At 40.2% G+C, this 14,231-nt stretch overlaps 1 protein-coding gene across 3 annotated transcripts in view; it reads left to right on the top strand.

Annotated features, from left to right (window-relative positions):
- cntn5 (contactin 5) overlaps positions 1-4,802 on the top strand; it is an 87,152-nt gene extending 82,350 nt beyond the window's left edge. For all 3 annotated transcript variants that reach the window (XM_072453026.1, XM_072453028.1, XM_072453027.1), the window contains exons 22-25: positions 79-265; positions 437-549; positions 2,040-2,208; positions 3,937-4,802. In XM_072453026.1, the coding sequence (XP_072309127.1) occupies positions 79-265; positions 437-549; positions 2,040-2,208; positions 3,937-4,040 (573 nt within the window). In that variant the 3' untranslated portion in view covers positions 4,041-4,802. The remainder of the gene's footprint in view (positions 1-78; positions 266-436; positions 550-2,039; positions 2,209-3,936) is intronic.
- The last annotated feature ends 9,429 nt before the right edge of the window (positions 4,803-14,231 follow it).

Below are 14,231 nucleotides of genomic sequence, written 5' to 3' on the forward strand. Positions count from 1 at the left end.
TAGGTGTGTATACAGGTCCATACTCCGTCAGTCTTGATTAGCTGTAGGTGTAAGATTGACACAAGTTTATTTTTACAGGTGAGCTACTGGAAAGACGCGGAACAGGAAGAATCCGGACAAAAACAGCGCAGTGTAAAAAACGAAACGTCACTGGTGTTGTCAGGACTAGAGAGCAACAGCCTGTACCACATCGCTGTTAAAGGCTTCAACAGCATCGGCCAGGGACCTGCCAGTGCCGCTGTCAGCGCCCGGACGAGGAAAGCCCGTGAGTGCACCGCTGACACTAATCATGCATTACTATATCAGGCGACGGAGGTCACATGTTAAGTTGGCTCAATGTCCCCTGGAAAAAAGGGGCAGTAATTGAACTAGTTGGCTGAGAACTCCGTTGACAGGATTTATTTCCCTGCACTGACGCTTGTGTTACTCTCACCAGCTCCAGCGCAGCCTCCCAGTAATCTCATGTGGATTCAGGAGGGCAACAACGTGTCTCTGAGCTGGACTCCTGTGAAGGCCAAAGACAATGAATCGGACGTCATCGGGTACATGGTAAAGAAGTCACTAATACTGGTTTACAATGTGCACTGCTAGAGCAGGGGTGGGCAATTATTTTCCTCCGAGGGCCATATTCGAATCCAGGCAAGTAGGGGAGGGCCGGCTCGCAATCATTGGTGTGAAAATAAATAAAAATGAAATATCAAATAAAATGTAACTTTTCTGTCAAATACAGGGTATTGAATCTACTATTTAATTCCTTTCATGTCATCTTTATTAAGGATACAAGTGCAGACAGATGTTACAGACAGTTAAAAAATAGAAACTAAAATCTTTCTAGGGGCCGGATTAAAACATGCCGAGGGCCACATCTTGCCCCTGGGGCCACAAATGCCCAGGTCTGTACTAGACACATGACACTGGGGCACTTTTTGCCTCCATATAAAGTTTATATGTTTAAAGACTCACTAGAATATTGTAAGAACATGGGTTATTTTCAGATGATTTTATAACACAGTCTTCTTTCATTTCGTATTTGGGTACTTGATTTTATTTTTTGCTTCATTAGTTTAATTTACATTCTAAATCACACAATTCTTCCTTCAAAATTCAACTCTTAGTAGTTTTCTTTTCTTTTGATGTTTTACTCAAAGTGCTGGATAATATACTGGTGAAATACAACCTATTTTGTTGTTGCATGTTTCTCTGTCTTTTAATTTCTATGGACCAATTAAGTGTCTGAAATAAAGTTCATGATGAGGATGAGGATGAATTGAAAATATGGACAATTTATATTCAAGTCTAAATTATATTGTATCCCAGGTCAACCTTGGAAAAGAGGTCTCAGTAAATGAGTTCTCACCTGGTTGAAACCTACTCTCACTGCCAATATTCATCAGTATACCGCTGTACAACATACATTTGTTTATTTTATCAGCATCAAATTGAAAGCAGTTGACAGATATTCCTCTGAACCGTGAAATGTGATTTGACCTGTAATTACAGAAGCAACACAGTGATGTCACACACAACGATTATTTCAATTTAGAGGCTAAATTAGCATAATGCAATAACAGCATGTTTCCGACCGTATGTGTCATTCCCCTCAATGTTTCCTGTCCATTTTTTACTATTTATGCCAAAGGAGTTAAAACATGTACTTTTGAATAACATAACAAACTATAATAATAATAATAGATAATACAAATCTACAGTATTTTCCGCACTATAAGGCGCACTTAAAAGCCTTTAATTTTATCAAAAAATGACGCCTTATAATCCAGTATATTTGTGCCTTATATGTGGATGATTTCTGGTTGTGCTTACTGACCTCAAAGCAATTTTGAGTGGTACACATTTTGTTTTGCTTAATGCACCTTATATGTATGAAAAAATATAAAAAAATAGACCACTCATTGACAGTGCGCCTTATAATCCAGTGCGCCTTGTAGTGCAGAAAATACGGTAATTTCCTTTTACTAATTGTACTGTATAACGGAACAGAGCATGCCGTACACAGACTGTAAACGTGTTCTGATCCGCAGGTGATGCTGAGACAGGAAGGCCGACCTCACAACCTGATCACCAGAACCATAAATCCGTCCACCGTACTGTCCCTGCCCGAGGGAGGCACTTACATCATCGAGGTGCGCACTCTGAGCGAGGGAGGAGAGGGCTCACTCTGCTCCCACGTCCGTCTTGTCACTTCCTCTGGTGAGTCTGCCTTCAAATGAACTGTACCCAGGCACTAAACATATGGTAATGCTAAATATTCAACCATTGTAAAGAATATATTAGCATTTTTGCACATTTGCTGTTCCCTTAGTAAGCATTGAATCCATTAACACACTCACACTCCACAGAGCTTTTGTCTTTGAACTTTTACAGATTTTTTGCCTGCATATTCCATTAAAGTACACCATTCTTTTGCACTTAAAAGGATTATTTCAAACTGTGGGCTGTCTTAAGACAGCCAAATTGTGACATTTATTCATTTTTTAAATGAAGTGTATTTATGATTGTGTTTTAATGACTGTGTTTTTTATGAACAAATTGTCTTTTACAAACTCTTAGAGGTGCACCTATAAACCTTTTTAGAAAGCTTTGTGGATGCAGCCTAGTGTTTTTCTATAATAACATGTTAACATCCATAGTTTGTTCCTATTCTGTCTCTAATAGAGCCTCTGCAGCTGCTGTGAGAGCCAAGATTTCTTTGTCTAATACTGTTTTAATTACTTCTCCCACACAAACCTTATTATTCTTCCATAGACAATTAACTTCCAATTCTGGAGATGAACAGAAACATGTGTGATGTGACCATTGTTGTTTTTATGGGCACTTCTTCCCCAATTATGTTTTTGTTTTTTTCAGTCCAAACTCCCCTAACCAAATACTCATAATGTGTGGTCTGATCACATATTAAACTTTCACCACCAGTATATTATGTCAACATTTGCAATCGCTATCTAGTTTTACAGTGTTCAATTCAACGTATTTTTGCAAAGCCCAAAATCACAGCAGTTTTCTCACAGGGCTTGACGAAATTTTGGATTCAGTAACTAACAGAAACAGTTCTCAGCAAGGAAAAACAAAACAAAAAACTGTCTGAGCTGTGGGGGAAAAGAGAAACCTTAAGGAAGGAGAGATCCACTCCCATGGACCCACAGGCTGTTACACAAACAAGTCTCCACAAGTGGCCCTTCACACATCGCATCATCTTTGATAGTTACTGACCGCTGCAGCTTGTATTCATTTGACTTAAAAGGAGGTCATGTAGCCTGCGTTTACTGGTTTAAGTAGTGAGCGTTCAGATCAGAGAGTGGAGAAAACAGCAAAAGCGCAGGTTACATACAGCTCTTTTAAGATAAGATAAGATAAGAAAAGATAATGCTTTATTGTCCACACATGGGGAAAAGTTGGTGTTACAACGCAGTAGATACAGGGGGAAAGGACAGATAACTTATAGGAAGTTTAAAAGATACTCTTAATAGAAGAACTCTTATGAACAAAAACAAAAACTCTTATTAACAAAACTCCTGTAAACAGGTCCTCTCATATCTTAATAGGGAATAGAGGGAATAAAATAAAATAAATTAAAATAAAGCAAAATGAAATAATAATAAAAATAGCTGGCATAAGACAAATAATACTAATAATAATAATGGTAAAATAAACACTCTTATTTACATCATTTATATGCACATGAATATGACATTAATTGTGTGTGAGTATGACAGTAATTGCACATGAATATGACGGTATTGCGGTATTTTAAGTATAAGTTAAACATAACATTGGATTTGAACATGTTGACCTTGTATCTGAGGTCACTGATAGGTCACGTTTATGTCATTCGAAATACAAAGTCCTCACACTGTTCATCATAACGTTATCAGTATGATCGATATTATGAGATGTATTCATTTCTCGCTTCTCGTTCAGGTGTTCGAGCCAAAAACCACCAGCGCTCTGTGCACTTCCTTCCCCTGAGTTTAACATGGACTGCTCTCCTCCTGGTTGTGTTGGTGCCTTCAGCGTCGTGGTGAGGTCGCAGTGCCACCCCATGCCCTCAGAGGGAGCCGCTCGTCTTCCGCTCCCTCGACGCTCCGACTGCAAACTTTGGCCTTAAACATCCCGTGGGGCCTGTGGGCATGCCCAAGGGGTCCCGGACAGTCTGCAACGCCAGCAGCTTGATCTCTCGCCTCCTGTGTTTCTGCTCCGGAGCTGGACATGACTTCCCAACATGGCGGTAGTGTCGTACTGTAGTGAACATTGTGAGGAAAAAAATTGTTTGTGTCTTCGAAATCACACTGGACTCTTAAGAACTCATTTTGGGATGGCACACACTGGTTTGGAGCTTGGCTGACCGCGGACAGCTCTTGGAAAGCCTCGGTGCTTCTAACAGAGGGATCAGCTGGCCTGTTACTATTTACTTTAACACCCTGATTGACCCCTGGGCTGCCAAATCACAATGCAGCAGAAGCTCGGTAAAGATAAGTGCATTGTTTTATTCAAATAAGAAGAGGAGATTTTTTATAAAACCAAGAATCTTTTCCCTTTTCAGACTGGGTTTTTGTACAATGTGTTACCTTTAGAGAAAAGAAAAAAAAACGGTGATGTGTCAGCTTTGTCCGACTCTGTCTTTGGTAGCAGTGACGCGATGCCCGCTAATGACGGTCTACTGAATGTTGGTTGTAAGGGAAGTAGAGTGGAGATGAACCTGTAGTGCCCAAATACATAATTAGACAAAGAAAACTCTGTACGCACTCTGTACGTGTCAGTACAAATAAATGTGATGTATATTTTTATATCCTCTTTGTATTATTTTTTCTCCACCATCACCCTGTCAGACGGATAAAAGGGCCGTGCTGAAATGTCACATCTACTTGTTTTTCTCCCCAGCAACTAATGCCTTTAAGTGAAGGAAACTGTTCAGAAAAATGACCAGTTAGACAAAGGACGGACTCATACACACATTAGTTTTCATTTTTCACCTGTGTTTCATTTACATTTTTTAAACAACTCAGTTTTGGGCATGTAATGGTTTCATGATAATTGAAGTGCTCATTTGCACACAAAAAAAGTACTTTTAAAATAAAGCTAAAAGCTTATATTAAAGGCGTAATGGACGTTTTTTTGGCCCAAATCTGAGTCTTATTTCCTCGTGGCGTGGACTGCCGATTAGTCCTGCCACGTATCAATCATAAAACGCACCTACCGCTCACCTGCAGCTGCGAGCGGATCGTCCCCAGGAAAGCAGCACGTTTCTGCGTGTCTAAGCGCATGGATCTATCATAATATAGTTCCCTCAGTGTACAGGACAAAATTAGGACGGAGAAAGACAGTTCGAGCTGATTCTGAAGATACGGAAATCTACGGGAGACGAGCGATGCAATCCGTCGTGCAAATAAACAAATGCACGTGTGTGTTGTATCAGTCCGCAAGGGGGAGTGTGCATGCGCACTTCCTCCTGAGTTCTCAATTCGCCGAAAAATCGTCCATAACACCTTTAAATTTTAGCCAAATCTATTTGAGTACAATAAAAATATGAATCCATCCCTTCTTGCAAATCCCCTCAACTAGACTGTTTCAATAATATGTGTCGTGGATGGTATCAGAAAGAAAAACAATGTATTTGTGATCAATTTGAAAAAAAAAAGAAATTTTCAAAACATTTGCAAATGAATGAATCATGTGTATTCTACAACTCTTCAATTATCTGAAATTATTCCATTCCTTCTTGAGCAAATCTGAACTGTGCTGTTATTAATAATATGTGTCAAAGATAGGATCAAAAAGACAAACTAAATATTTGTGACAAATTAAAAACAATAAGGCAAAATAATAATAATTATTATATATGTTTTCAGTTATTCTACAGTTTTTTAGCCACTCTCTGGCCTGGTGGCAGGGTGGCCACTCTCGCCTCACAGCAAGAATGTTGTGGGTATGACCGGGCCTTTCTGTGATGAGTTTGCATCTTTGACCCATCCCAAAAGCACTGACTGCTCCTGACAGGTTTCCCCAGAGGCATTGAAGGATGGGTCAAATGCAGAGGACACATGTTCCAACAGGGTTATTTTACCTTAACCTTAACATGATGAAACCAAAAACAATGAAAGGGCATTTAAGTACATTAACAGACTGATAGACAACATCTAAAATTCTCCAAGTAAATACTAACCTCTCCAGGGTGTGTGATACTTCTTACTCCTACTTGAGATATACATATTACAGGGTAATAGTACTCCTGCCCAAAACCCAAGACATGCACAGAAATTAAAAATCCTCCAGCTAAGGTGATCATGACCCAAAGTGACAAAGACACAAACAGAGTTTCCCTAAAACACATTTAACTATCTTGAAAGGTTTTTCACAAAAGTGACTTAAGTTGTTTGTATTTTTGCTTGAGTAATTTTATTTTGAAGCTGCGTTCCACTTGAGTGCCCTTTTTGGCTGCTCTATCACCCTCTGATATGGTTAGAGTGCCAGAAAACCTGTATTAAAAAGTGCATCTCTTCTTTGGAAGACTTTGGTTCCTCCCTGGCCCCTCTTTTGCCTTGTCTGCAGTTAAGCCTTATCTCAGGCTGGGCAGAAGTCCAAATGAATTTGCCTCAAGTGTAATTAATGTTAGAACGAAGAAGTGCTAGTGCATAAGCCCGCTGCTGGAACAGACCTTTAGCTGTATGTGCCTGCAGCTCCCCGGACTCTCCATTACAGATTCACCCAGCTCACCCGCCCCTGTTCAGACAAGGGTAGCGCCAAACACTGGAGATAGCGTTACCCATCCAGAGGAGCAGAGGACGGACAGCGCCCCCAGCCCAGAGTATCCTGCAGACTTCTCTCCATCACACCGGATGGCGTCTGGGTTAAAATTAGAGAATTACAGGTGGGATCACTATGGGAGCTCCTCTTTGTAAAGGGTACATATTTTCCGCTTGTAGTGCACGGCATTAAGCAGCTTCAATGCGGATGGAGGGGTTTTGCGGTGCTTTTAGACGGTTCTCTGACGAAGGCTCAACAACACATACCTCCGCACAAGTGCTAATGTAGCGACCTTTAATTATTCATGCTGCACCTGTCTGAGCCGGTGCATCTGATTTATGATAATGGATGATGTAGCCTGCGAGGGGGACCCATTTGGAGCAGGGAGACAGAAGCTCCAATGTCAGCAATTAAATCAGGAGCCCCAAACCCAGGTTAATGTGAGTGCTGCTGTGAGGGCGTGGCCTGGGATAATTTCTATACGTTCAGATACTCTTTAGCATCATATATGTTTCATTTGCTCATAATCCTAAATGAGAAGTTATGACCAGTAAGTTTGACTTGAGTTTTTCATTTTTTAATACAAACAAGTAATTTTCAACACGTTTAAATGACGCTTCATGGACCATCAGGCAGTACTGACATTTTTGTTTTCTTTTTCGAATCACTAAGGTCCATTGAGACATTCCATAATGAATAGGCATTTAAAAGGCACTTGAGCAATTCTTTTACTTTTTACTTAGCTTTGGATTTGTTTTTTCATCTGAATTGTTTAAAATATTTTAGTAGCTGGTTCACTTAAATGCAGATTTAAGTGATTGATCCCATTTATAAAGTATAAAATGGGCCTAACAAATTCGGGGGGTTATTTCTTACATTAGAATGTTCCACAGTGGTATTCAACATACTTATCTTGCAAATATTCAGTTGTTTTTATGCCTCATAATTACATTTTAAACACGCTTTCTTACCTTGAACAGGCTTACCTATCCACAGATCTGACCTGTAACTTGTCCTGGTGTATTGACCTTTTTTCCCCCCGCCCATTTTTGCCTCTTTTTGCCACAGATCAGCACTTCCATTCTAATCGCACTTCCGGTCGTGGAGAAAGAGGGAAAAGTGTTGCAGCTAAAATATTCTATAAAGTAGATGGATGTTCATGTGACCAACAAGTCAACAATGCACCGACTCCCTGAGAGGCCTAAAAACGACTTTTGTGCAGAACTTATTTTCTCTCAAGGTCGGCAGCCCTGTGATAACTAATACAACCGGAAGAAGGATTACGTCAGATGGCGGTGCCCAGACGGTCTTCTGGAGTAAGGCAGAGCAATAAGGGGTGATTTTAGTGGCCCATTGTCAATCGATGAGAGGGATTCATGGCTCTATTAAAATGGTATGAATGTGGTTGGTGTTTGTGATGTTAGGAGGAGGATGAAGTTCAGTGGAGGAGATGGTGAAGAGAGCACTTTGCTTGGTCTGACCTTCCTACGTGACCCATCTCATGGGTTTTATTTAAACCATGTTTGTTACTGTGTCCAACCTTACAAAAGGGGTCCATTTAGATGTTATTGTTGCCAAGAGTATGAACATGTCTCGGTCTGTTCGAGAGTGAATAAGTGTGCTGGCTGTGGGATGGAGGAGTGTGTTTAAGTGGAGGAGTGCCAAAGTGCTTGCACTGTGGAGGGTGGCACCAGGCTGAGCAGTGGGATACCCATGGAGCGAGCTGGAGAAGAGCCTCAGCAAACTAAGAGTGAAGGAGAGAATCACGTACGCTGAGGCGGTTAAATGTGTTGAGAAGAAGGAGAGCAAACCAGAGGGAACAAATGGCTGCGTTTCTGTGGATAAAAACAGTGTTCTTGCTTTCATTGCTGTGGTGTGTCGGTGGTTTTACCAGTGGAACTCAAGGAGAGTCAAACAGGAGCTCAATACTTTTGGAAGCTGGTCAATGTGTCAAAGAAGGAGAGTCTGACCAGGCATCTGAAGTGGTATTATGAGACTGCGTATAGAGCACACTCGTTTTTTTGTTTTGTTTTTTTAAGTTATCTTGTAAATATGATCGAGAAAGGCAACAATACACCAAGACATGCCGAGCCTGCTGGAAATCAAAAGAAGAAGAAGAAAGCAATAACATCTCCATGAAGACAAGGAGGTAGTGGACCCTCCACCAGAAAAGTTACTCAGTGCATTTTTAACAAGTTGAGTATTGGGAAATGTATTTCGTAAATGTAACATTAACATAACCAAAAGCATTTTATGGTTTAGCGATATTTCAGAGTTCTTACCCTTTTGTTTACTCTCAATCTTGTACATTTTATAGCTTTACACACTGGCAGTACTAAGTTGAGGATAGTATGAAAAACAAGTTTTTATTGACTCATCCTTCCGCTCTAGATATATATAACAAGATATATCAGTTCTTTCACTGATAAATCATACACGTGTCAGAGTAAAAGCCTAATGACAGCCTTTTATTTGGTGCCTTGTCATTTTGATGGAGTGTCGCTGTGTGCCTCCTCATTCCTCTCAGAGGGCCATATTGTTGTCTCGGGTTTGGGAACATCTGTGCCAGAGATGTGACGTCCTCAACTCTCATTTTCCCACAAATGCAACATTTCAAAAGCTTTGTTTGTTTTACTGGTGCCAGTCTCAAGAGTGCAAAAGGGTAGAAGGTTACACCTAACTGGAATAAAACATATGGGAAAGATATTTCAGTTGAAATACGCCATTGGATAGTCAACTCTTTTTAAAGGCATTAGTTGCATTGAAGTAAGTGGTTTACACAGAGATACAAGGACAATATGCAGTGATGGGATCCAATCATCAACCTTCACCAGCCAGGTTTTTGTCACTGCACTAACAGCACCTAAAGTAGTATTGGGAATAATACTTAAATGTAATTAGTTACAGAATTATACATACCTGCTATAAAATGTATTTTGTAACAAATGTCATTACATGAACCAATCAGAGTATTATATCATGAATACTATCATATTTTAACGTTAAGTTGTATTGTTTAGTAGAAAAAGCTTCAGTTGTAGTCATCTGGACTCAGTTAGAAAAAATAAACGTTTCGACTCTCATCCAAGAGTCATTGTCAATAAAAGAATTTAGATCGAGAACTCCGAGATTAATACTGTTCTGTGGTAAGACCCGCCGATTGGGCGGAGCCTTCCTGAAGTAGAAAGAGGAGTGGAGATGCACGGCGCTCTGTGGTCCTCTAAGCCTCTAATCACTCGTTTGAAGACGGTGAGGTGAAGGTTTTAAGCAGGGAGAAAAGATGGTTTGAAAGAGGAGTGAAGGAAGCTATTTTTGTTAAAAAAAAGAAAAACCTTCTTTAAACAGAAATGGAGGGCTAAGGTTTAATCTTCCTGGTATCTATAATGGAATACTGAACCCCTGGAAAGGTAGAGGACCAGGACCAGGGCATTTAGATGCTAATCAGGTCCTCAGGGTGGTTGAGCCAGGGTCTCACAAAGACAAAGAGGATTCTAATAGTCCATTAAAAGTCTGAATAGGCTAGCTCGGTGGATACAAGGGGGGAGTTTCTGTTGAAACAAACAACTCTTTCTACTTCAGGAAGGCTCCGCCCAATGGGCGGGTCTTACCACAGAACAGTATTAATATCGGAGTTCTCGATCTAAATTCTTTTATTGACAATGACTCTTGGATGAGAGTCGAAACGTCTATTTTTTCTAACTGAGTCCAGATGACTACAACTGAAGTTTTTTCTACTATGGAACACGCCTGGACGAATGAGGGATTACACCGACAAGTTAAGTTGTATTGTATTTTTAGTTTAAAAAAAATATATGTGGCTACCTACCTAGTCTAGCTAGTTTAACCTTAGTATACTTCTATTGATAAAGTTAGGGTTAGGAGGATGTGATTACAGCTGCATGCCAAGGACGTGGTATGGCCCCCCCTGAGACCCCCCTGAGCCCCCCCTGAAGGCTTGGGCCGGCACCGATTCTGAATAGCACCAAATGAAAGAAAAAATGTACAGTAATACAGTTCCTTAAAAGTTATATTCTGTATTTTGGGTACATGTATTCAGTTACTTCGCAAGTGGATATTCTAATACTAATAATCAGAAAGTGTGCTGTTTGTCCCTGGCCTGGATAAAACAAACCACTAGCTCACCTCGCCTCCGGGACTCTCGGACTGAAACATTTAGAAAGAAGTTAATTTTCACATCACATCAATATAGCATTTATTGATACATTGTAAAAGGTCAAAGGTCATCGCTACACTGATAGCGTAATTAGATATTCTGCTGGCCTGACAGTGTGAATGATTGGTGGAAGCACAGGACCGCGAGCCCTTGATTACAGTGCCGTACATCACGCATAGCTGATTAAAATAACCTTACATCGGAGCAGAGACAGATGGAGCAGTGGAAACATAACGTATCTCAGAGAAGCACGAGGCTTTCCTCTTCGCTGTCTCACAAACCTCTCAATCTGCTTCATACAAGAGGAACCAGTCTCTACAAACACGGCGAGGGGAAATGAGATGGGGACACCACACAATAGCAATCTCCCTTCATGAACTCCTTGTGCTGTTAAGTGGCCATTTAGATTCTTGATTGTAAAAGTAATTAAATTGCGGTTGGAGTATAGAGAAGAAGGGAAGAAGAATAAATCTGAATTAAAATTATTTCATCTAATTAGTAGTGTTCCTTGTTCTTGTTTCACTTCTTGGGTCAACACAGCTTATCCTCTCCTTTATATGTGGCAAAGCAAGTTTATTTGCTTTACAGAAGGACAAGGTATAATATCAATAGTTACAAACAAATACTAAAGTAGAAATAAAACAACATTTTAAATTAATTTAAAAAAAAATACAAAAAGGAAAAGCATTACAATTGTATAACGTGCAGAAAGTAAAAATAATTCACATATGTTGAGAACTGTAGTGATAAAGAATTATGCCGTTTTTTGGGCAAAGGAAGCGACTGAATCGATAACTTAATTTAGCTTGTACCGTTATTGTAATTGTATATTTTTGTCAAACCCTGGTCTTTCATTCAAAAGTTTTAGAGAGAGAATGCCCTCAGTATTTTGTTTCACTGCATGACATTCCACCACTGATATTTGTCAGTGTTAGAAATACTTGCCAAACTCTCCTTTATCCAGGTTGTTTAAAAAAAAAAAAAAAAAAAAAAAAAATTATAACACGTAAACATTTGAGCAAATACGTTTTTCTTACACAATATAGTGGAAGAACACAATGCATGCTTATATTATCATCATCATATTTTATCAGATTGCACTTTCCACCTCTGCTAATGTTTGGCCCTCACTGCAGAATTCACACAGAGAATGGCCAAGTCAGCATTCTTGAATATTACAGGCGCAGATCATTTCAGTCAGGCTAAATTCATTTTGGGTGTTTATTGCTAATAGTCTCTGAATTATTGATGTCTTGTGACTGATTGTGTTGCAGATATAATCCTCTCCGGTGCTGGTTTTAGATCCCTCTCTCTGCCTCACGGTTTGGGCAGAACTTCCTGTATTTAGTTCCTGGGTGAAGAATAGTGTGTGTTTTTGGGTGTTGTTGCCGGGGGCAGTGGCGGCAGTGACAGAGAAGAATAAGAATCAGGACTCGGGAGCTGTGTGTTCGGAGGGGGACTGTGACCAGGCACAATAAAGGAGCAGCCTTTCACAAAAAGTCAACCGCTCGCATTGTGTTCCCAACCTCCAGTAATTACGAAAGGTATTACTGGAGTTGTCTTGTGACCTCCAGAAACGAGTAGCACTTCTGGAGAGGCACTCACAAGGTGACAGCTCGTTGTGTTTGCGCCTGGAAATCCTTTACATTGCACTGTTCCTTTTCCACCACCAATTCTCTCAGTGCAGACCAGATGGTGAACTGTGAAGAAAATCGTCTGAAAAAGGCAAGCTAATGTAATATATTTTGAAGGCTTTCTCCACACACAAAAAAGCAGAGGTGTCACACTGAGAAGCCTCATTAGGAAGCCGCAAATTTAAGAAGAAAAAGACAAATGCTGTTGATTAAGTGGCCCTTTCCTTGTTAGAAGGGCTCTTGGGTTTAATTCTGAATTGCTTAATTTATATACAGACGAATTTACTTATATCATACTGGAAAGGCAAAGTTATTGAAATGTACACATGCAGGCTATATAATACAAACGTACAAAGGCTTGTGACGCAAGACAGTGAAAATAAGGTGGATTTATTGAGCTTGATGATACTTATAAATATATCTCCCTCTCCGCGAGCTTTGGGAAAATTGCATTTTTTTTAACCAAATTATTTTTGATTCACCGATCCCAAAACGATATGCTTACACAGGCCCAGCTGATGGTGAGACTACACTGTAAAAGCTGCTGTGTAAGGGATCGCTCATCCATCACAATGCTGCGGGGAAAGTTTAGAGCCAGGTTTGTTGCCGGCCTGTGTCACTGACCAATGGCCACTTTTTAAATCCCCAACATGGACCGGAGCCAAATCCCCGCTGAACACTAAAGATGGAGATTCAGGTTGAAAATCTGTCCGCGCTTTTCTTCTTCACGGCTATTGTGTGTGAAGGACAATGGGTGGATTTGTAAATCTGTGGGTAATCTCAGTCGACTGTGCGGAAGGCAGAAGGGAAGATTTAAAGGTGCACTAAAAGCACGCAGACCTCCTCCGTAACCTTCTAATCTCATATTCAGGCTTTATCTGCACAGTTCCACATGTGCTGTTTAAGTGCACGGGGTCAGACGGGGCCGTAGTGAGCGGGGCCGGTCACTCCAAAACAGAAAATGACTTTAGAATCAGAATCAGAAAAAGGATTATTGCCGCTGTCAGTGAACACAATTTCACAAACCATTAAGTGCTAATAAAATAAAAAATAGACGTATTCTAGTAGTAGTAGTGCAGCAGACATAGTAAGTAATAGCTCGTTTCCTGCAAACACAAACGCACAAAGCATTATTCCTGTACATCCTTGAGCACTGCACCCACGTTTCCTTCAGCACCTGACTCTTCACAAACTGCTGCATGACTATACCAGTGTGTCAGAGTGCTTGGATTAATGTTTCTGTGATGTAAAGTGCTTTGAGTGCCCAACAGATGTAGAAACGAGCCATATAAAGGTGACATTTCATAACAGCAGCACCAGCAGTACGGATACTAGAAGCAGTGTTGCAGTGTGAAGTAGTTATTATAGCAGTAGTTTTGACAGAAGCGGCTGTAACAAGCGGCTGTCAAGTGGCTCATCACGACCGTTTGCTTTGGGGCTGGCTTTTTGTTCATCAGAATCAGAATGTCAGTGAATAACAACAAGATTCACAAACTGGGAACTTTCGAAAGTGATAAGGTCCAAACATGAAAAAAACAAATATAACAGCAAAATATAAAAAAAATGAATAGTAATAAGGCATGAAGTAAAAAATTGGTTAAATAAACTATATAATAGAGAAGAAAAAAACGTATATACTTCGCACTGGAGTATAAGTCACATTT

Source organism: Eucyclogobius newberryi, unplaced genomic scaffold (genome assembly GCF_026437365.1).
Source record: "Eucyclogobius newberryi isolate DKJ021-1_F unplaced genomic scaffold, fEucNew1.0.hap1 SCAF_10, whole genome shotgun sequence".
Taxonomy (NCBI): Eukaryota; Metazoa; Chordata; class Actinopteri; order Gobiiformes; family Gobiidae; genus Eucyclogobius; species Eucyclogobius newberryi.